General features: G+C 37.9%; 1 protein-coding gene across 3 annotated transcripts in view; it reads right to left on the reverse strand.

The window, feature by feature from the left end:
• The window catches only part of LOC101828403 (ATP-binding cassette sub-family A member 3), a 115,566-nt gene that overhangs the window by 45,531 nt on the left and 46,544 nt on the right, over window positions 1–23,491 (reverse strand). For all 3 annotated transcript variants that reach the window (XR_005880710.1, XM_040755408.1, XM_040755411.1), the window contains exons 13-19: window positions 19,109–19,263; window positions 18,758–18,913; window positions 17,947–18,157; window positions 16,419–16,569; window positions 8,093–8,191; window positions 7,032–7,188; window positions 4,962–5,259 (exon numbers count right to left, since the gene is read on the reverse strand). Coding sequence is in view for 2 of the 3 variants with exons in the window: in XM_040755408.1 (XP_040611342.1) it covers window positions 4,962–5,259; window positions 7,032–7,188; window positions 8,093–8,191; window positions 16,419–16,569; window positions 17,947–18,157; window positions 18,758–18,913; window positions 19,109–19,263 (1,227 nt within the window). In the remaining variant the exon portion in view is untranslated. The remainder of the gene's footprint in view (window positions 1–4,961; window positions 5,260–7,031; window positions 7,189–8,092; window positions 8,192–16,418; window positions 16,570–17,946; window positions 18,158–18,757; window positions 18,914–19,108; window positions 19,264–23,491) is intronic.

The following is a 23,491-nucleotide window of genomic DNA, read 5'->3' on the forward strand; positions in this document are numbered from 1 at the left end:
AGCTAATGAAATATTAAGCAAATTTAAAAAAAAAAAATAGTCTGGAGTTGTCACCATAGCTGATTTCAAGGTGCATTACAAAGGTATAGTAACAGAAATTAAAGCATGGTACTGTCACAAAATTGAACATGTAGATTAATGTAATATACGGTTTACAAGTAAAACAATGAAGTTATAGTCAGTCACCTGCTTTTCACAAAAATTCTCCAAATATTAAAGAGAAAAGAAAGCCTCTTTAACAAATGGTACTAGATAATTGGAAAATCTACACACAGGAGAAGGAAACAAATTTTTTTATTTTAATTTTAAATAGCTTGTTTCACATGTCAATCCCAGTTCCCTCTCCCTCCTCTCCTCCCGCACTCCCCACTATCCCCCCCCCCCAGCCTCCAACCATATCGCCACTTCTTTCCACATAGGGGATATCATTTTACTCAGGGCAGGGTCCAGGCACTCCCCTAAGAATCCAGGCTAAGAGAGAATCCCTCTTTGTGTTATGGACACAAGAAGTCCGTTTGTATGCCAGGGATAAACACTGATCCACTGCCCAGGGCCATGATAGGTTGCCCAGGCCTCCTCACTGACTCTCACATTCAGGGGGTCTGGAACAGTCCCATGCTGGCCTCCCAGCTGTCGGTCTGGGGTCCAAGAGCTCTCCCCTGTTCAGATCAGCTATCTCTGCTGGTTTTGCCAGCCCATTCTTTGCCAATTTGCTCATCGCTCTTCTCTCTCTGTCACTGGGTTCCATGGGTTCAGTTCAGTGTTTAACTGTGGGTATTTGCCTCTGCTTCCATCAGTCACTGGATGAAGGCTCCAAGATGGTTATAGACATCAAGTTCATTATCAGGAATGGGCATTCGAGGTGGTCTCTCTACTATTGCTTAGCTTACCAGTTGATGTCATCCCTTTAGATCACTAGAGGTCACACTGGTGCCTGAACTGTCTTCTAACCTATGATTTCCTCTTCCCTCTATTCTACCCCCCCCACTCAACCTTCCTGTTTTCCCATGACCTACTCTCTCTTCCTCTTCTCCCCCTCTCTTCTTCCCAGCTCCCACTCCCCCACACCCCTCACCGTGTACCCCATCTGTTCAGAAGATCTTGCCTCATTTCTCTTCTCTTGGATACCATGCATATCTCTCTTAGGTTCTTTCCTGTTTCCAAGACTCTCTTTCAGTGGAAATACAGACTGTCACTATCCTGATCCATGTCTAAAATCCATATATGAGTGAGTACATACCATGTTTGTCTTTTTGTGACTGGGTTACCTCACTCAGGATGGTTTCCTCTAATGCCATCCATTTACCTGCGAATTTCAAGATTCCATTGTTTTTTTTTTTCTGCTGAGTAATACTCCATTGTGTAAATGTACCACATTTTCTCTATCTACTCTTCAGTTGAGGGGCATCTAGGTTGCTTCCAGGTTCTGCCTATTACAAATAATGCTGCTATGAACGTAGTGGAACAGATGTCCTTGTTGTATGAATGTGCATCTTTTGGATATATGCCTAAGAGTGGAATTGCTGGGTCTTGTGGTAGATTGATACCCATTTTCCTGAGGAATCTCCATACTGATTTCCAAAGTGGCTGAACAAGTTGGCAATCCCACCAGTAGTGGAGGAGTGTTCCCCTCTCTCCACATCCTCTCCTGCATAAATTGTCTTTGGTGTTTTTTATTTTAGCCATTCTGACAGGAGTAAGATGGTATCTCAAAGTTGTTTTGATTTGCATTTCCCTGATGGCTAAGGATGTTGAGCACTTTCTTAAGTGTCTCTTGGCCATTTTAGCCTCCTCTATTGAGAATTCTCTATTTAGTTCAGTCCCCCACTTTTTAATTTGGTCCTTTGGTGTTTTGGAAAATAGCTTCTTGAGTTCTTTGTAAATTTTGGAGATCAGACCTCTGTCAGATGTGGTGTTAGTGAATATCTTTTCCCAATCTTTTAATTGGATCCTTTGGTGTTTTGGAGACTAGCTTCTTGAGTTCTTTTATATACAGATGATGAATGGCTGAGAAAGAAATCAGAGAAACATCACCCTTTACAGTAGCCATAAACAGCATCAAATATCTGGGGATAATGTTAACCAAGGAAGTGAAAGACCTGTATATCAAGAACTTTGAGTCTTTAAAGAAAGAAATCAAACAGGATACCAGAAAATGGAAAGATCTCCCATGCTCTTGGATTGGTAGGATCAACATAATAAAAATGGCAATCTTGCCTAAAGCAGTCTACAGATTCAATGCAATCCCTATCAAAATTCCGGTACAATTCTTCACAGACCTTAAAAGAACAACAATCAACTTTATATGGAAAAACAAAAGCCCAGGATAGCCAAACAACTCTATACAATAAAGAAACTTCAGGAGGCATCGCCATACCTGACTTCAAGCTCTATTATAGAGCTATAGTCCTGAAAACAGCTTGGTATTGGCATCAAAATAGACAGGTAGACCAATGGAACCGAATTGAAAACCCTGATTTTAACCCACACACCTATGAACACCTGATTTTTGACAAAGAAGCTAAAACTATACGATGGAAAAAAGAAAGCATCTTCAACAAATGGTGCTGGCATAACTGGGTATTGGTATGCAGAAGACTACAGATAGATCCCTGTCTATCGCCTTGTACAAAACTTAAGTCCAAATGGATTAAAGATCTCAACATAAATCCAACCACACCGAGACTCTTAGAAGAGAAAGTGGGAGATAGTCTTCAATGAGTTGGTACAGAAGACCACTTCCTGAACATAACACCAGTGGCACAGACACTGAGATCGACAATTAATAAATGGGACCTCCTGAAACTGAGAAGCTTCTGTAAGGCAAAGGACACAGTCAACAAGACAAAAAGGCAGACCACAGAATGGGAAAAGATATTCACTAACCCCACATCTGACAGAGGGCTGATCTCCAAAATTTACAAAGAACTCAAGAAACTAAATTCTTATTTTCACTCTGCATAAAAACTCACTCCAAATGATAAAAAAGTCTTAATATAAGACCAAGAATTGTGAAACTGCTAGAGGAAAGAGTAGGAAAAATACTTCAAGGTACATGCATAGGCAAAAAATAGGACTTCAGTTGCTCAGAAAATAAAGTCAATACTTGACAGGCTGAATATTAGAGAATTGGTAACCTTCCAAACTGCAATGGGGATGTTGACTGAGTGGAGACACTATCTACAGAACAGGAGAAAATCACTGCCATCTATTCACCTGGCAAATAACTAATATCTAGAGTATATAAAGAACTAAAAGCATCAAGAAAACAAACAACCCAGTATTGGCATACTCATTTATTACAGCTAACAAAGTGTGTGTGTGTGTGTGTGTGTGTGTGTGTGTTCTATTTATGGATTTCTGCATATAAGATCAAAAATAGTTTTACCTCTATAATCCCCAGCTGGGTGTCTTTTTTTATTTCTTGACTAAATTTTCTAAGCGTATGAGTAGAAGTAAGAAAATCTACTTGCTCTCTCTGTCAAGTTCCTAACCCAAGGAAAGTCTTCCAGTCTTTTCTCAAGAATGAAGTTCTACTTGATTCTGGAATATTATTTTGTTAAATGGTCCACTAAACTATTTGCTACTTCCTTGTTATGAACTTTGGCACTAGCACTCATCCAGGATATCAGCTCATACTTTGATTTCCTCATAATACCTTTTCCTATTTTGGGTATTGAAGGAATTCTGGCCTCATAGGATTGGTTTGGAACTATTCTTTTCAATTTTTTTCAGACTATTTTGAGGAGGTTGGAATTCAGCTTTTTTATTTTTAGTAGAGACTGATAAAGATATCTGGTCTTGGATTGATTTTTTAAGGCAGATTTTTTTTATTACTAGCTTAATGTTCTCATCAGTTACAGACCTACTAAGACTTCATATTTTTATATTTGAATCTTGGTAGCATGTGAATTACTGAAATTTTGTTTATTTCACTTAGTGTATCTTATTTGTTGTGTTATAAAGGTTACCAGAGACCCTCCTTATAATGTCCCCTCTTTAACATGTCATTGGGCTAGTGAGCCTTCTGTTTTCCTTCTCAACATATGTAAAAATGTCTTTGATAGTAGAGGCTTATTTTGTTCATCTAGTTACTTGAAATGTAAGATTAGGTTTATTGATACCATACCTTTTCTCAGTTAAATATTTTCTATTAGCATTTTTAATACATCTGACAAATTTTGATGTGCTATTATTTCATATTTGGATCTTTTATTTCTCTTACAAATTCTTTGTCTCAACAGTCCTTTAAGAGTATGTTATTTCTACTATGTGCTTGAATTTTATGACTTTCTTGCTGTTATTGATTTCCAGTTTTATTCCATCAATATCTGAAGACATATTTCATGTGGTTTTAATTTTTAAATTGTATTAAGACTTATTTTGGACAATATTATGTACAATATATACATATATATTGTGTACTTGACAAAGATATAAATTAAATCAATGTTTAATTTACATATTCAAGAACTTGGAACTTTTGAAGAGGAATAGCCCTCTCAGGTTTTATAGACAGTGTCTACACAGGGAAATAACTTCTGTAGTTAGAAGAACACAGGCTTCAAATCTTTGAAGACCCCCTTGCCCCGTTTCCTGAAATGTGACTGCTTCTAAATGTCCTAATTTCCCTAAAATTTTTTAGCTCCTCCTTATGGTAGATAACCCTTCCTATCTTAGAGTACCTCGATTAATAATAATAATACTAATAATACTAATACTACTAATAATAATAATAACCTTGAAGGTTGATTCTTGTCTATGACTGGCTGGCTTTGTGAAACTGATTACAAAATAAGAGAGGGGATGGAGGGAGATGAGATGGGAGAGGAGGAGAAGAAAGAGGAGGGATAGAGAGGAGAGAAATAAATAGTTAAACATTCCAGGTGAGACTATCCTTTCAATTTAGATAAGCAGGTCTTAATCTACTGACAGTCTTTATCTGTTTGCAATACACTTACCTTGCACTTCATGAAGTTTTTGGTTTTTAGCCTTTAACATGATCTCAAGATTTTTGGTGAAACTCTGGGTCAAATTAGGATCTCCAGAAATTGAGAAAGGCACAATGGTCTCACCGTACTGCTCCAAGTCCATCACCCTGGCAGGCATTTCGCGTGTTGGGAAGCTTATACCTTCTATCAGAAAATACATGAGACCCAGAAGTGCCAGCAACTGCAACAACAGCAGTTTCCAGTTGCGCCAAGAGTACATTACCCTTTTGATGAGCATGGCCCTGAACTGCTGGGTGTAAAGAGCACACTACAAGAGAGAGAAGGCAGCATTACAGTAGTCACAGATCTTGATGGAAGTCATTAGCATACACGTCTTCAGTTGTGTGGTGACAGATGTGCAGAAGGAAGAGTACAGCTGGTAGACCAGGTACTCTGTGTCCTCTGAAGGCATTACAACCTGATACCTAACTTGATTATTGTGAAAGTCCCCAGATGGGAGTCATTAGTGTGTTCATAGTGCCTGTTTGCAGAACACTATGCCCATTCTCTTACATTAAAGACCATTTTTCAACATTACATTCTGTATGAAGTTTCTATGGACAGTTTTTAATCTCTGGTTTACAGGATTGCAGAGCACTAGGAAACAGAAGGATTTTATTTAAGATTGTAGCGTACCCAGTATATTTTCATTTAACCTCTAAATTCAAAACAATCCCTGTGATTAATTTGAAAGTGTACATAAACATACATTTTGTATATTTATCAAACTTTGGGGGCAATCTGTAGCTGAGTATGGGTTTGTTTTTCAATTAGGTACTTTGCTTCAAATACATACTTCTTTTAAAAGGTATCTGAGAGTCAAAGAAGAACATATTAAGCTCATTGAAATTTTAAAATACAATTATTGTATGTTCCCCAGCACATAGACAGAGTTCCCCATCCTATAATACAGAGTCAGAAAATATCCCTAATTAATCAACATGTTCCAAATAAAAGAGTCACACTGGTGCTATCTTTGCCTAGAAATAAGTTAAAATGTGGAGGGAGAAACTTTCTCTCCCATTATTGTCCTGACAGGAAGAAGGCAACTTCTGCTTTTAGATTAGTTCTTACATATATTTCTAGATTGAGAAAACAAAGAGTATGTTAACCCAGGGATCAGGTGGAGTCTATCTGTGTCTGGGAGAAAGAGAAGCAGGGAGAGGAGAGGAGGTGGCACGCTGTGGCATCCATCTCATGTCAGATGCTGTACGATGCACACTTGTCTATATTCCACTCCTGAAACAGCCTCATCCACATTAACTCAGCTTGACCAAAGACAACCATCCAGTAAATGACAACAGGGAATTACATTTTAACTCAAGATTTTCATTGTATATGATACCCTATTTCACAAGCTCCCAAGTCCCATGGGTAAAACATAAGAATTGTTTCTAAGAAATACATTCATGGTCTAAGATTCTCCGCTGTACACACTTAAAAAATTTTTAAGGAAGATAAATCAGGACAACAATAAAACAGATGTTAGACAATGAGGCAACAGCCCCATGCTAACAGGGATTCTGTGCCTCAGCAACACCTAGGGTAAAATATTGTCTGTGTGTGAGAGTAGTGTTTGTCATCATTTGTACTAGCACTCTTCCCCAACTGAGAGGACTAACAGTTCTGAAAACTAAAGTAACCCTATGAGGAATAACAACTGTGAAAGGAAATCTTGGCTGGCAAGATGGCTTAGTGGATAAAGGTGCACGCTGCAAAACCTGCGGAGCTGAGTTCCATCCCCAGAACTCACATGAAGGAAGGAGAAAACTGACGCCACATGTACCTGTACACATGTGCACACACCCCCACACAATGAGTAAATAAATGTAATAAAACAATTAAAACAAACCCGCTTTTACCTTCACTATTTCCCAGCTGAGTTAGACAGTTAAGTGGATTTCTGTATAAATTTTTCCCTGTGTGGATGGGCTTGCTCTAAGAGCCCCACAACTCTTCTGAATTAAGCTAACAAAGTGAAATGTCATTTGTTATCCCTTACAAACATACCCGAATTATATTCTTAATGAAGGAGCTCACCCCAGTATTGAATGAAGAATTAAATTGTCCTCTTGGATAATCTGCTCTATCAAAATTCCTGGGCACATTCATATTCTGGTTATCTTCACGTGTGCTTTGGTTGGAAGCTGAATGGACAGTCTCAGTATTCAACTTCAAGTCTGGCGGATTACTGACCCTACAAACACACACACACACACACACACACACACACACACACACACACACACTTGTTAGTATATGCGTCTTTTTGTGTATGTATGTATGTATATATATATATATTAAGAAATAACTTTTAACAACAATAGTAGTTCCCTAGCTCCTGCCCTATGTAGAGACATTTTAATGAGTGTTATAAAGAATGATAATATTAATGATGGGAAACATGCTTTGGGTATAAGTGTGGAGAAACATTGCATCTCAATGGTTAAGCAATTTTCCTGTATTCTTGAGGCCTGAGGGTTTAATCCTCAGCATCCCAAAATTTCTGGTACTCTAGATTGAATGCAAGGCTTTGTGTATACCAGAAGAGAACTTGTCCACCAATCTACAGCCCCAGCCCAGAGTCACAAAATAAACTAAACATGAACAAAGTTCCAAACCAAGTATTCCTTGTTTCTAGGGTAAGAGTTACTAAATGTTCTATGTACTACAAAATTATAGTGATAATTGCAGCTCTATTTTTACAATATTTCTCATTCTATAGAATTCTAATATATTTGTTTTCTAATTTTTTAGACCAAATAAATGTATGGATTACTTTACAAAGCAAATGGGTGCATGGTTAATTTGTCCTCTTTAGTTCATGACTTCTATGTGAGAAGTGTGTGTGTGTGTGTGTGTGTGTGTGTGTGTGTACATGCATGTGCATTATAAAGGAGAAACGCCACACAGAATAACAGAAGCCACAGTATAAGAAGATATTAAGGGCTTCTGGGGCAAAACAGTGCTTTAGAAGCTGCCTCCATGTGACACGATGAACAAGAAGAGTTGGGAGACCAAAGACTACTCCAAAGACACGTGCTGGGAATCACAGAGAGCAGATGATGTCACCTGACATAGGGCAGGGCATAGGTACTCACTTGAAGAAAACCTCATCAATGTTAGTCATGGAGACACCAAAGCCAGTGATGCCCAGTTCTTTTTGTCTTTCTTCTAGGACTGTGAAAAGTTCTGCAAATCTAAAAGATAACAGAGACAGTATTTGTACAAACACACACATATAATATATATACATATATACATACATACATACATACACCCATATACACAGGTGTGTGAAAACACACACACATGTATGTATGTATGTATGTATGTTCTGGGCTGATTTCCCTCAGCTGTGTAAAGAGTGCAGTTAATGCATCACTGAAATGCTCCTGGTGTTTGTGGCTTTCATGTTCCTGACAAATCATGAATGTGCAACACCAGAAGGAAGTTACACCACCAAGTTGCTTAACTTTCTGTACATACTGACTTTCTGCTTTCCCTGCTAGTTAACATTTAATTCACTTACTACATGCCATGGCTTCTGTGAAACACTAAAGCAAATAGGACAAATACTTATAAATCAATAAGAAGTACAACACACCCAAAAGAGAAAATGGAAAAAAATCCTAGAACTTAGAAACTGGGTGGAAACTGCCCATCTCCAAACCAGGGGAGTCTTGAGCCATCTTGAGCACATGTGTGTGTTGGTGCAAGACTAGGTGCTCTGAAATGTCCTAGAACCTCATTCTTTAAAATCTACTTGCTTCAGGTTATCGCCATTCTTGAGAGCCTCCACTCTTCCTAAGGACTGGAGTGGCCATGAGACACAAAATCCATTATGGAAACCTCTGGCTGAAGTTACTTATAATTTGAATTGAAGTTGGATACAAACTCCTTTCTCTCAAGATCAGAGGCAAGAGCAAGGTTCACACATTATTCTAATGTGTTTTCCAAGATGGTGACAAGTGTGCACATGTACGTGCTAACAAATGCAAAGTGTAGCTTCAGGGTTGTCCTAGAAATCTAGCAGTTAGAACTGGTTCTTTCTGTGGATAGATATGAGGAATTTTTAAACCCTTTAATTCAATTTATTCATTCATTTAATGAAAAGCTTCTGTTATATTCTCTATGTGTGCGTTTATTATCAACATCATTCCAGTTTTTATATAATAAGTGATTTCAAAATAAAATACAATGCTAAGTAAGAAAGGATATATATATATGTGTGTATATATATATATTAGACAGCAAAGACAAAAATGGAAAAATCAGAAAAAAACACAAGAATTACAAGCATCATTTTTATTATCATTTTTTGGATTTTTCCCACAGAAATAGAAAAACTATTCAAAACTTCTCAGAGAAACATAAAGATTTTAAATACTGAAAAGAACCTGAGCAGAGGACTCAGTTGGACACATCAATCACATCACATAACCCCAAAATCTGAGAGATAACTACAGTAGTCACCAAGACAGACACTGAACAGTATGACAGAGCAGGAAGCATTGGAGCAAACAGTCAATGCTAACAATGCTCTACAAAGACATTGAGAAAGTCACTCTCAAGCAAGAAAATTAAACTGAACCTCACTCTATATGTAAAAAGAATCAGCATACATTTCCAATCAGGGCTACATAGACCTGGTTTCAAAAACCAAAAAATCATACCCTAATGGATGAAATTAAATGTGAAAACTGGAAAACAACCAGAAGAAAACAGAGTTGAGCCTCCATGATGTTGATCTGAAAAAATATTTTTTTCTTAAATAAAATTTAAAAAGCACAGCCAATGAGATTACTTATATAGTAATATGGGGGGGTACTTCAAGCTAAAAACTTTCTAAATGTTGATATAAAGAGACAGCTCACATTTGGGGGTAAATATTTGCAAACTACAGATTTTGTAGGGGCTAATATTTGAAGTAGAAGGAACTCAATACCAAGGAAACAAACAATCCAGTCAAAATGGAGAAACTCATAAATAGACATTTCTCAAAGGAAGATCTACAAGCTTTTAACATAACCAAAAAAAGAAAAAAGAAAACCCCAAGGAAATAAAAATTAAAAACACAGCAAATGTCAGACCTGTTAGAACAGCTATTAGAAGAGAGACAAAATTCTGGAGAAGTTAGGGAGTGAAGGTGACTTTCATTCATGTATCCTTGGAGGTGCTGTAATTAGCATGGAAATATTCCTATGGACATTCCCAGAAAACTAAACTTCTAGTTATACAGCTAAATGAATCAAGATCAACACCCCTTCCTTTGTTCATTACAGCATAACTCACAGTATCTGAGATACAGGAGCAACATGGTCTTAAAAAATGACATTACATTGTGTAAGTGCACAGTACAGCATTACTATATGGCCTTTAAAGATAAGGAAGGAAAAGAAGAGTCATTATATGTGTCAACGCACATATCTAGAAGACAATATCTTCAGTTAAAAAACAGTCACATAAAGGCAAATAGCACATGCTTTCGTGTATAAAGGGAATCTAAAACTCTGAACTCACAGAAATACAAAGCACAATGGAGGCATCAGAGTCTTGTGGGGTTGGGGACGGGGCACCCACTAGAAGAGGGGATGGGAAGGAGACAATACAAAAACACAGTCAGCAACAGAAAAACAAATATGACACCACCAGATTCTAGAGACTCCACACCAGCAGGCCTCCAACATTCCAATGCAAATGAAGCAGAAGAGAATGACATTAAAAACAGCTTCATGAAAATGATAGAGGCTCTCAAAGAGGATATGGGAAAATCCCTTAAAGAAATAGAAGAAAAAACAAACCAAAAAATGCAATAAATGGACAAAAAGACAAAGCAAAAATTGCAAGAAACAATTCAAACAATGCAAGGGTTGAAAGCTGAAATAGAAACAATAAAAAAACACAGTCTGAAGGAAGGCTGGAAATAGAAAAGCTGGGCAAACAGTCAGGTACTACAGTTGCAAGCATAAACAACAGAATACAAGAGATGGAAGACAGAATCTCAGGCATTGAAGATACATTAGGGGAAATAGATTGATCAACCAAAGAAAATCTTAAGTCCAACAAATCCCTAACACAAAATATCCAGGAAATACGGATATGAAAATACCAAACCTAAGAAGAATAGGTATAGAAGAAGGTAAATAAAACCACCTCAAAGGGGCAGAAAATATATTCAACAAAATCATAGAAAAAACTTTCCCAACCTAAAGAAAGACAGGCCAATGAAAGTACAAGAAGCTTACAGAACACCAAATAGAGTGGATCACAAAAATATCCCCTCACCACATAATAATCAAGACCCCAAACATACAAAATAAAGAAAGAATATTAAGAGCATCTAAGGAAAAAAGTCACGTAACATATGAAGACAAACCTATCAGAATCACACCTGACTTCTCCATGGAAACTCTGAAAGATAGAAGGTCCTGGATAGATACTCTACCAACACTAAGATACCAGGGATGCAAGCCCAGACTACTATACCCAGCAAAGCTTTCAATCATTATATATAGAGAAAACAAGATATTCCATGACAAAACTACATTCAAGCAATACATATTCACTAACACAGCCCTACAGAAAGTTCTGGAAGAAAACCTCCAAGGAAGTTAACTACAGCCAGAAAAACATAGGCAATAGATAATGCTACCTTACGAACAACCAAAAGAAAAAAGGGATGGAAATCTACATATAACTCCACCAACAACAGCCATTCCAAATCAAAGAAGAATGAGCAATCAATGGCCATTAATATCCCTCAACATTAATGGTCTTAACAATCCCATAAAAAGACACAGGCTAACAGAATGGATTCGAAGACACAACCCATCCTTCTGCTGCACACAAGAAAAACACCTCAGCCTCAAAGACAGATATAACCTCAGAGTTAAAGGTTGGGAAAAGATTTTCCAATCAAATAGACCCAAGAAACAAGTGGGGATAGCAATCCTAATATCTAACAAATTAGACTTTAAAATAAAATCAATCAAAGAGATGAAGGAGGTCATTTCATACTCATCACAGGAGAAATCCACCAAGATGAAATTTCAATTCTGAACATCTATGCCCCAAATACAAAGGCATCCATGTTTGTAAAAGAAACATTACTAAAACTCAAATCACATATAAAGCCCCACATACTTATAGTGGGAGACTTCAACACCCCACTCTCACTACTAGACAGAAATACAAGACAGAAACTTAACAAAGAAGCAAAGGAACTAATAGAAATTATGACCCAATTGGGATAAACAGACATCTATAGAACATCCCATACAAATAAAATAAAATATACCTCTCTTCAGCACCACATGGAAACTTCTCAAGAATCGACCACATAATTGGCAACATATCAAACCTCAACTGGTACAAAAAAATTGGAATAACTCCATGTGTCTTACCAGACCACCATGCGTTAAAATTAGAATTCAACAACAACACAAATTGCAGAAACCCTACAAACTCATGGAAATTGAGTAATGCACAATTGCACCATTCCTGGGTCAAAGAAGAAATAAAAAAATTAAAGACTTCCTAGAATTCAATGAGAATGATGACACACATACGCAAACTTATGGGACATTTTGAAACCAGTGCTATGATGGAAGTTCATAGCATTAAGTACCCACATGAAGAAACTGGAGAATAATTACACTAGAGAATTAACAGCACAACTGAAAGAACACAAAGAAGCAAAGGCACCTAGGAGGAGTAGACGCCAGGAAACAATCAAACTGAGGGCTGAAATCAATAAAGTAGAAACTAGGAAAACAATACAAAGTATCAATGTAAGGAAGAGTTGGTTCTTTGAGAAAATCAACAAAATAAACAAACCTTTATCCAAACTTATGCAACTGCAGAGTGTGAACATGAAAATTAACAAAATTAGAAATGAAAAGATGGACATAACAACGGACACTAAGGAAATCCAGAGAATCATCAGGTCATACTTTAAAAACCTGTACTCCACAAAACTGGAAAATCTAAAGGAAATGGACAACTTCTTGGATAGCTATCACTTGCCAAAATTAAATCAAGAACAGATAAACAATTTAAATAGACCTATAACCCCTATGGAAATAGAAGGAGTCATCAAAAGTCTCCTAAACAACAACAAAAAAACCCAGGTCCAAATGGCCTCAGTGCAGAATTCTATCAGAACTTCAAAGAACAGCTTATACCAATTCTTCTCAAAGCATTCCACGCAATAGAAGCAGAAGGGCCTTAGCCAAACTCTTTCTACGAGGTTTCAAAAACCTTGATGCCCAAGCCACACAAAGACACAACTAAGAAAGAGAATTTCAGACCAATATCCCTCATGAACATTGATGCAAAAATACTCAATAAAATACTGGCAAATAGGAGCCAAGAACACATTAGAAAACTCATCCACCATGATCAAGTAGGCTTAATCCCAGACATGCAGGGATGGTTCAACATATGAAAATCTGTCAGTGTAATCCACCATATAAACAAGCAGAAAAACAAAAATCACATGATCATCTCACTAGATGCTGAAAAAGCCTTTGACAAAGTCCAACACCCCTACATGATACAGGTCCTGGAGAGATCCGGGATAACAGTAACATACCTAAACATAGTAAAAGTTATATACAGCAAACCAACAGCCAACATCAAACTAAGTGGACAGAAACTCAACGCGATTCCTCTAAGATCAGGAACAAGACAAGGATGTGTACTCTTTCCATATCTCTTCAGTATTGTCCTTGAAGTTCTAGCTAGAGCAATAAGACAACAAAAGGATATCAAGGGGATACAAATTAGAAACTTTCACTATTTGCAGACGATATGACAGTTTACAAAAGTGATCAAAAAACTCTACCAGGGAACTCATACAGCTGATAAATACTTTCAGCAAAGTGGCAGGATACAAGATCAACTCAAGAAAAGCCTTACTATATACAGACGATAAAAGGGCTGAGAAAGAAATCAGATATAATAGCCACAAACAAAATAAAATACCTTAGGGTAACACTAACCAAACAAGTGAAAGACCTGAATCACAAGAACTTTGAGTCTTTAGAGAAAAAAATTAAAGAAGACACCAGAAAATTGGAAGATCTCCCATGCTCTTGGATAGGTTGGATCAATGTAGTAAAAATGGCAATCCTGCCAAAAGCAATCTACAGATTCAATGCAATCCCCATTAAAATACCAGCACAATTCTTCACAGACCTTGAAAGAACAATAATCAACTTTATATGGAAAAACAAAAGACCCAGGATAGCCAAAACAACCCTATTCAACAAAGCATCTGGAGGTATCACCATCCCTAATTTCAAGATCTATTATAGAGCTATAGTCCAGAAAACATCTTGGTATTGGCACAAAAATAGACAGGTAGACCAATGGAATTGATTGAAAACCCTGATATTAACCCATGCATGTATGAACATCTGATCTTAGTCAAAGATGCTAAAAATATACAATGGAAAAAAGAAAGCATCTTCAACAAATGGTGCTGGCATAACTGGATGCTGGCATGTAGAAGAATGTGGATAGATCCATGTCTATCACCATGCACAAAACTTAAGTCCAAATGGATCAAAGACCTCAACATAAATCCAGCCATACTGAACCTCTTAGAAGAGAAAGTGGGAGGTACCCTTGAATTAATTGGTACAGGAAACCGCTTCCTGAACATAACACTAGTAGCACAGACACTGAGGTCAACAATTAATAAATGGGACCTCCTGAAACTGAGAAGCTTCTGGAAGGCAAAGGACACAGTCAACAAGACAAAAAGGCAGACCACAGAATGGGAAAAGATATTCACTAACCCCACATCTTACAGAGGGCTGATCTCTAAAATTTACAAAGAACTCAAGAAGCAAGTCTCCAAAACACCAAAGGATCCAATTTAAAAGTGGGATACAGAACTAAATAGAGAATTCTCAATAGAGGAGTCTCAAATGGCTGAGAGTTACTTGAGAAAGTGCTCAACATCCTTAGCCATCCGGGAAATGCAAATCAAAACAACTCTGAGATACCATCTTACTCCTGTCAGAATGACTAAAATCAAAAATACCAATGACAGTTTATGCTGGAGAAAGGAGAACATTCCTCCACTGCTGGTGGGAGTGCCAACTCATACAGCCACTTTGGAAGTCAGTATGGAGATTGCTCAGGAAAATGGGTATCAATCTACCACAAGACCCAGCAATTCTACTCTTAGGCATATATCCAAAAGATGCACATTCATACAACAAGGACATCTGTTCCACTACGTTCATAGCAGCATTATTTGTAATAGCCAGAACCTGGAAACCTGGAAGCACCCTAGATGCCCCTCAACTGAAGAGTGGATAGAGGCAATGTGGTACATTTACACAATAGAGTACTATTCAGTGGGAAAAATAACAATGGAATCTTGAAATATGCAGGCAAATGGATGGCACTAGAGGAAACCATCGTGAGTGAGGTAACCCAGTCACAAAAAGACATACATTGTATGTTCTCACTCATATATGGATTTTCGACATGGATCAGGGGAGTGCCAGCCTACAATCCCACTGCCAGAGAGTCTGGGAAACAGAACCTTCAACGAATGACTGATGGAAGCAGAGGCAGACAACCACAGCTTAACACAGAGCTGAACTCAAGGAACCCAGAGACAGAGAGGGAAGACTGATGAGCATAGGGTTCAAGACTGGGCTTGTTTAACCCACAGAAACAGCTGACCTGAACAAGGGGGAGCTCTTGAATCACAAACTAATGGCTGGAATTACAGAATGGGAATGATCAAGACCCCCTGAATGTGTGTGTCAGTGAGGAGGCCTAGGCAGTCTATGGGGCCTTGAGTAGTAGATCATTATTTATCCATGGCATACAAATGGACTTTGGGTGCCCATCCCACAATGTGAGATGCACTCTCAGCCCAGACTCTTGAGGGAGGGTCTATGCCCTGACATGGATGAAATGACAGACTATGGATACCCCCCATGGAGGGCCTCACCTTCCCTGGGGAAAGGCATGGGAATTGGGGGAGGGGGTTGAGGGTTGTTGAGAGGGCATGGGAGGAGAGGAGGGAAAGGGAGTGGGACCTAGGATTGTCTTGTGAAGCAACCTTGTTTCTAATTTAAATTCAAAAATAAAAAAGAACAAAATACATCCATTTGTCTCTACTTATCAAGAAGAAAAGACTATATCAATATAGTGCCCTATCTCATCATTAATTAATCCCAGGTTTCAATGCTTGGACATGAAGTTCTTATGGATGCTACCTTTTGTGGAATCTATCCTTCTGTAAAATCAGTGAAATCTTATAAAGCAAGTGGTCTTACTACTATATCTCAAAAGGCAAGTAGCAAGAATCTATTTGCCAAGCCTGAGGAAGCCTGGAAAGGTCATGGTGGTTTCTTGTGACCCAGTGGCTACTGTGCAGCATTTCTGGGTCTTTACCTGTTGGTGTACTCCTTTGGCAGAATAAATGACAATTCAGCTGCAACATCCATCTCCAGCTCAGCAGTTGGTATATGACTCCTAATCAGCTGGGAGATTTTTTCAACATCACATTTAGGAGTCTTCACCATGACTAGGTGATATCCCACACCTGAAAATTTCCATTTAGAAGGTCAAATGAAACCACTGAATATTCTCTGCTAAAGCATGTTTAATCTCCACAATTCAGGTCTGTTAACTGCATAAGACAAGGTATTTCTTGTTCTATGATATGAAGACACACATGAACGCTGTATCATCAAACAGTTGCCAATGTTGGAAAGAACTTAGCACGCAGCACTGTTAATGTTTAGCTTATTCTGAGTGATCCTCCATTACAAAACTCTGATGCCCCCGGTGGAATACAAGGTGGAGCCAGAAGAAACCAACTTGACTCGGCAATCCAGGAAGTGCCAAACCCAGTTGGATCTTGATACTTTTATTTTTTTGAAATAGGGTCTCTCACTGAACCTAGGGGTCCCCAGCTTGACTAGACTGTCTGGCCAGAAAAGTGCTGGGATCCCCTTGACTCTGCCCTCCCATCACTGCAGTTACAGGTGCTTTTTACATCGCTACAGGCGCAGACCACCATGCCCTGCTTTTTACATTGTTGCTGGAGATCCTAACTCAGATCTTCGTTCTTCCACTAAACCATCTCCCCGGGCCCTCTATACTTTTGGAGACATTTCCCCTAAGTTGACAAAGCTTGATTGGAATTCATTCTGTAACCCAGGCATTCCTTCAACTCACAATCCTCCTGCCTCAGCCTCTTGAATTGCTGGAATTACAGGCCTGTATCACTAGACCTGGAAATAATTTAGTCTTACTAACCAAACAGACTGTATACTCACTAAAGTCAAGACTATTTTATCCTACTTTTCATTTACATCTTGCCCAATAAGTTTTGATTGACCAGCTGCCACATTTGAGGACTAGTTTTTAAAACCAAACTAGAAAGAATTTAACTTAATAGTGGGGATTTGATATCAATGTTTAAATGAGAAAACAATGTCAGATATCAGAGTGGTCATTGCCTTTTGTCCCTATAAACATCCACTGATCAATGCATTAGATCTGTGCCCCTATGACAAACTATCAGTTATTATGAACCATGTGTAAGAAATAAATACGATAATTACATTCATTGAATCAAAAAAAGAGCATCTTTCAAGTCAGAATATACTTATTGGATCAGAATAGAAAAAATGAATAGATAGGTTATGTCTAAATTATAACCAGAAATGAGGACCAAAAACCTTGGTATCTTATGCAATAGAATATAGAAAGGTCTGTACAGAGAAGACAAAAAAGAACGAAAGTGATGTTGAAATAATGTTTCTTGAGACAAGGTTTCACTATGTAGAGATTGCAACTCATCATTTCTACTTCCTCAGCCTACCAAGCACTACAGTTGTAATTACATGCCACCATGCCTAGCTAAAAAATATTATTATGGCACCAATATCCAAAGAATCATATATAGAAAGACCATATAGTTTCTTCAGGAAAAATGAAGAGCCACAGCACTTCAGGGTCCCTGAGACCATGATGGCAATGCGATCACCCAGCACATCAGCTTCATCCATGTGGTGTGTGGTCAGCAGGACTGTACGGTTCTTTTTATATTGCTGAAGGAGGTCCCAGGTGGTCCTCCTTGAGACTGGATCCATGCCAGATGTTGGCTCATCAAGTATCACCACCTAGAGATAAGAATAAGTAATCATGGCTCCATTTACTTCATGCTTGCTGCATGTGGGATAACCTACTGTACATGGGAGACATATTTAAGCAAAGATATGAACTCTAGCCCATCCTAGGACGAATAACTGCTAAATAATTAACTGTCGTAAATATGACCACATTATGTCAGCTACATTAATAAAATGAAGGCCCTCTCCTTACAGTTTTGGAGAGTTGGGTTTATGCCAGCTTTTGTGTTTGCATTTGGAGGAATAAAGACCCATTTTATATTTTATTTCTTACTATGTGTGCATATATGTGTGGATGTCAGAGGCTGATGTCCTATGTCTTCCTCAATCACTCTATGTCTTATCTTTTGGAGCAGGGTCTCAAGTTGAATCCAGGAGTCATCAATGAGCAGAACTGGTTGGAAAACAAGCTCTGGGGATCTGCCTGTCTCCATATCATCTTCGGGTTGAGACTATAGACACCTACAACCATATCTGGCACTTTTACCTGGGTGCTGGGGATCTGAATGCAGGTCTCCATATGACCTGCAGGTACTTTATCATGGAACCATCTTGACATCCCCACAAGAATCAGTTTTAACTGTCATTTACCTTAGTATCTCCTATAAGAGCTATAATGATTGAGAGTTTGCGCTTCATTCCTCCACTAAGATCCTTTGACAGTGTATCACTTTTATCTAGCAGGCCAAAAGAGGTGAGCATCCTGTGAATTTCTTTAGATCTTTTCTTCAAAGGTATTCCCTTTATCTAAAAAGAGGAACCAAAGTTTATGCAGTGTTTTTAACCATGTGGTTAGAAAATTCTTACATTAGGGATTTAACAGAGTTGTCTACATATGCTCGCCCTTCTTGGTGCCTCCAGCATGAACTTTTGATTAAAGTAAAGCTTCATGTCCTTGTTCACACTTGGAAGATATGAAGAGTGCAGAAAGGAAGTGCTCACCACATAGTAGAAATAAAGGTGTTCTAACACCGTCAGCATTGGGAACAACAGGTCATCCTGCGGACACAAGCCCAAGCTTTTTCTAACTTGAACCATGTCAGATGAGATGTCATATCCACTAATAAAGACCTTTCCTCTGGTAGGAAGATACAAACCTAGAATTAAGCAAAGACATGGCAGGGCTTAGCTGCAGCAAGGGTGCACAACAGCATGCTTCTCACTAGAGCCTAGCCTGCAACATCCATGGATCATACAAAATCAACGTCTGCCACCGAGATACCTGGTGTCGATGGTCATGATCTAGTGATGATGGAGAAAGAAATGATTTTTCCTTTTTGTTTAATTGTATTTCTTTATTGAAAATAGTTTGCTTTTGGAATTAAAATGTAATTTCGGTATTTCCTCCTTCCCTTTTCTCCCTCCAACCCTTCCCATTTACTTCCCTTTACTGTCAATTTTGTGATCTCTTCCCCCCAACTCCCTTTGGGAACCTGCATTTTTTAAATTTTAGAGACACTCCTGTGATCTCTTTTTTAATTGTTGGTAAGAAGGTATGTATGTCCTAAAGTATGAAACTACAGCCTTCTCAGTCCATATAATGTTTCATGTACATATAATGTACATATATGATTTCAGGTAATGTATAGCCAATTAGGAAGTTCTTCCTTAGGTGTAGGAGCTGTGTTGTAGATGTATCAGCTGAACAAGGCACTTACTTCTTTTCTGGATTTTGGTCAGTTGTAATTTTCTGGAATGGTCTCTATCTATTGAAGTTTCTTTGATAAGGAGAGGTCTACATGTATCTTTGCTTATAAAGATAAATATTTAGAACATAGTTAGGAATTGTGACGGTTTGGTAAAGCTGTGGTTGTAGATTCTCCTCCAAGATTCATGACCTCACTAGACCCAGGTATTTGAACAGGTTCCAGTACCAGACACAATTTCCCTCTTGTTGATCAGGTCTTAAGCCTAATTAGTGAACTGTTGGTTGCTGTGAAGACATACATACCATACTGCATCCTTTGTGTTATCTTGCCATGTTGGTTGTTGTTGTGCATAGGTATCACAGCTGGATAGGACTGTTGATTGCTTCCCCCTTTGAGAGGCTGCATGGCACTTTCTGTTACCAGGAAAGCTGGTTCTCAGGGAGAATGCTTTCAGAGGACATTCAGACAGATCCTCAGAACCCTGTGTCTGAAGTGTTTGGTGTCATCAGGAATAGAATTTTACCTTCAAATACTAGGATGAAAAATAAAGGCAACAGCAAAAGCCTATAATGTTTGTGAAGTCTCTTAGATTTGCCCAGCGAACAACTTGAAAAGGGGCTTCTCATGTTTGATATTGGGGTTTCTGTTACATAGTCTATGTCTCTTGTAGAGAACACTGTCAGCGCAGGTGGGAAATTTTCATTTAAACTATATATGTATAATACAGACTTGTATTATGTAATTTTAGGTAAATAGAAATAATATGATTCTTTGTGGGGTTGCTTGCAAACATCCTTATTGTTAATTTACACTCCCCCATCTCTCTTTCTGTATTGATCTCCTTCTCACCTCCATTTTCATTTCTCCCTTCAAATCATTTGTAGTCTCTGTTGCCACCTTCAGAGTCCCTTTTTGCTTGTATCTGCCATTACTCTAGGTTATTTACCCACACCTGAAGTTTTAGAGCTAGGAGCCACAGATGAGAGACAACATTCCACATTTGTCTTTCTGGGTCTCTGTTACCTAACTCGGTATAATCATTTCTAGTTCCATCCATTTACCTGCAAAGTTCATTTTAGTTTGTTTTGTTTGTATATTTTTACAGCTGAGTAGTATTCCATAGTGTATATGTGCCACATTTTCATTATCCATGCATCAGTTGAAGAATATTTAGGTTGTTTCCATTTACTAGCTATTGTGATTAGAGCAGCAATAAATGTGATTGAGAAAGTATCTTTGGAATAGGATATTGAGTCCTTGGGGCATATGCCAAGGAGTTAAACAATCGAGACAGATAGTACATTCATGTCTAGCTTTTTGAGAATTCTCCACGTTGATTTCCATGGTGACTGAAGCAATTTGCAATCCCACCAACAGTGAGTTCTTTATATATCCTGTATGTTAATCTTTCAGATGTTTAGCTGGAAAAGATTCTCTCCTACTCTATGGGCTTCCTTTTCACTTGATTTTCTTCCTCTTATGTAGAGAAGCATTTTAGTTTTATGATGTCCCACTTATCAATTTTTCCAAGGCAAATGGAGTCCTATTTAGAAAGACCTTGCCTAGAACTACATCATATAGGGTACTGTCTATATTTTCTTCTACCAGTCTCAGGTTTCACATTATGGTTGTTGCTCCATTCGGAGTTAGTTTTTGTGCTTGGTGATAGATATGAGTCTAATTACAGTCTTCTACATGTGGACATCCAGTTTTCTAAGCACCATTCACTGAAGGTGCTTTTCTTTGTCTAGCATATGTTTTGGCAATTTGTTTAACTATCTGATGTCTGTAACTACTTGTACTCATGTTTAGATCTTCAATTTTGTTCACTTTAGAATTTTTTCACATATGTTCACAAAAACACATGCTTGCTTTTGTGCCAGTACTATACTGTCTTTATTTCTATGGCACTGTAATGTATCTTCAAATGTAGAATGTAAATTGCTCCAGCATTGTTCTTTTTGATCAGGATTGTTTTTGTTATCCAGAATCTTTTGTAGTTCCATATAATCCTTAGGGTAGTTTTTCCATTTCTTTGAAGAACAAGATGGAAGTTTCAATTGGGATTACACTGAATCAGAGAATGGTTTTGGTATAATGGGCATCTTCACAATATTAATTCAATCATCCATGAGTCTATGATGTCTTTCCATTTCCTCATGTCTGTCTTTCTTCAGAGGTTTAAAGTTTTCAATGTAGATGTCCTTCACCTGCTTGGTTAGGTTTATTCATGTGTCCATGATCTTTTACTCTTTGTTGGGGCATAGTTGTATGTATTGATTCTGTATCCCACCATGTTATTAATATTGTTGATTGTTTTTCAGAATTTCTCTGGTAGAATTTGTCCATCTATTATGTATCATATCATCTGTAAACAGAGACAGTTTGATTCCTTTTTCCATTTGTATCTAATTGCTTCTCTTTCCTTATTTCTCCAGTAAGTGCTTTGAGCACAATATTGAAAAGAAGTTAAGATAATTGAAAGTCCTGCCTTGTTCCTGATTTCAGTGGGATTTTTAAAAAAGTTTTCTCTACTTGGGATGAAGTTGGCTGTAGTTATCTCATCTATAACTTTTATTGTGTTGAGTTGTGTTCCCCCAATTCCTACACTCCCTAAGACTTTTATCATGAAGATATGTTAGATTTTGTTGAAAGATTGTTCTGCATCTGTTGAATGAAATGTTTTATTCCTTTTGCTTTTTGAGAGAGGCCAACCACCCAGCTCCCAAATAAATCACTCATGGAGGCTTATTCTTAGTTATGAACTTCCAACCTTAGCTTGGCTTGTTTCTAGACAGCTTTTTATCTTAAATTATCTTATGTACATTTTGTCTCTGGGCTTTTCCCTTTTCTTATTTCTGTATATCTTATTTTCACTCTTACTCCATGGTTGGTGTGGTGGCTGGCAGGCAGAGAGGAAATAGAAGGAGAAATGAGGAAGAGGGAGCAGCAAGAGAACAAGAGAGGAGGCCAGCCACCATGCTAGCCACCCAGCTCCCAAATAAATCACACATGGAGGCTTATTCTTAGTTATGAACATAAATGCTGCCTTTCCTGGGACACTTGGGGTAGAGGCCAGTTGTACCTATGGGATGCAGAAAGCCACCAGGAAACTGTTGTCTATATAGGTGCTTTTTTAATGTATAATAACACACCAGAACCTCTTATTTCTATCTAATTAATTCAGTAACAATTAATCCAGTGTACCCATCCATCCCTTCCCATTTCTCTCCAGACTCATGTAGTGACAACTCTTCTCTCAACTTCTATAATATCAATTTTTATCATATATGTGACTTTAACTGTACAATACTTGTCTTGTCTTTCCGTGTTTCACTTGATTTTTCCATTCCTGTCCACATTGTCACAAATGACAGAATTGTCACATTCTTTTTATGGCTAAATAGTATTCCATTGTATATCACATTTCCTTTAGCTATTCATCAACTGATACACACCTAAGTTGCTTCTTTTCCTTGGCTATATCCATCAAGTCTCTCCTTCAAAGATATCACCATCTAATCAATTACAGAGTGGGTCTGATAATAATAGCCTTCCCTACAAGAAATTTGAAAAGGTTTCCTTTGGCATAAAATGAAAGGTCATGTGACAGTAATTCAAATCCACACACAAATGGCCACATATTAGTCAAGTTCATGGGACCTGAAATCAAACT

This window comes from Mesocricetus auratus, unplaced genomic scaffold, assembly GCF_017639785.1.
Source record: "Mesocricetus auratus isolate SY011 unplaced genomic scaffold, BCM_Maur_2.0 Super-Scaffold_4256, whole genome shotgun sequence".
Classification (NCBI taxonomy): Eukaryota; Metazoa; Chordata; class Mammalia; order Rodentia; family Cricetidae; genus Mesocricetus; species Mesocricetus auratus.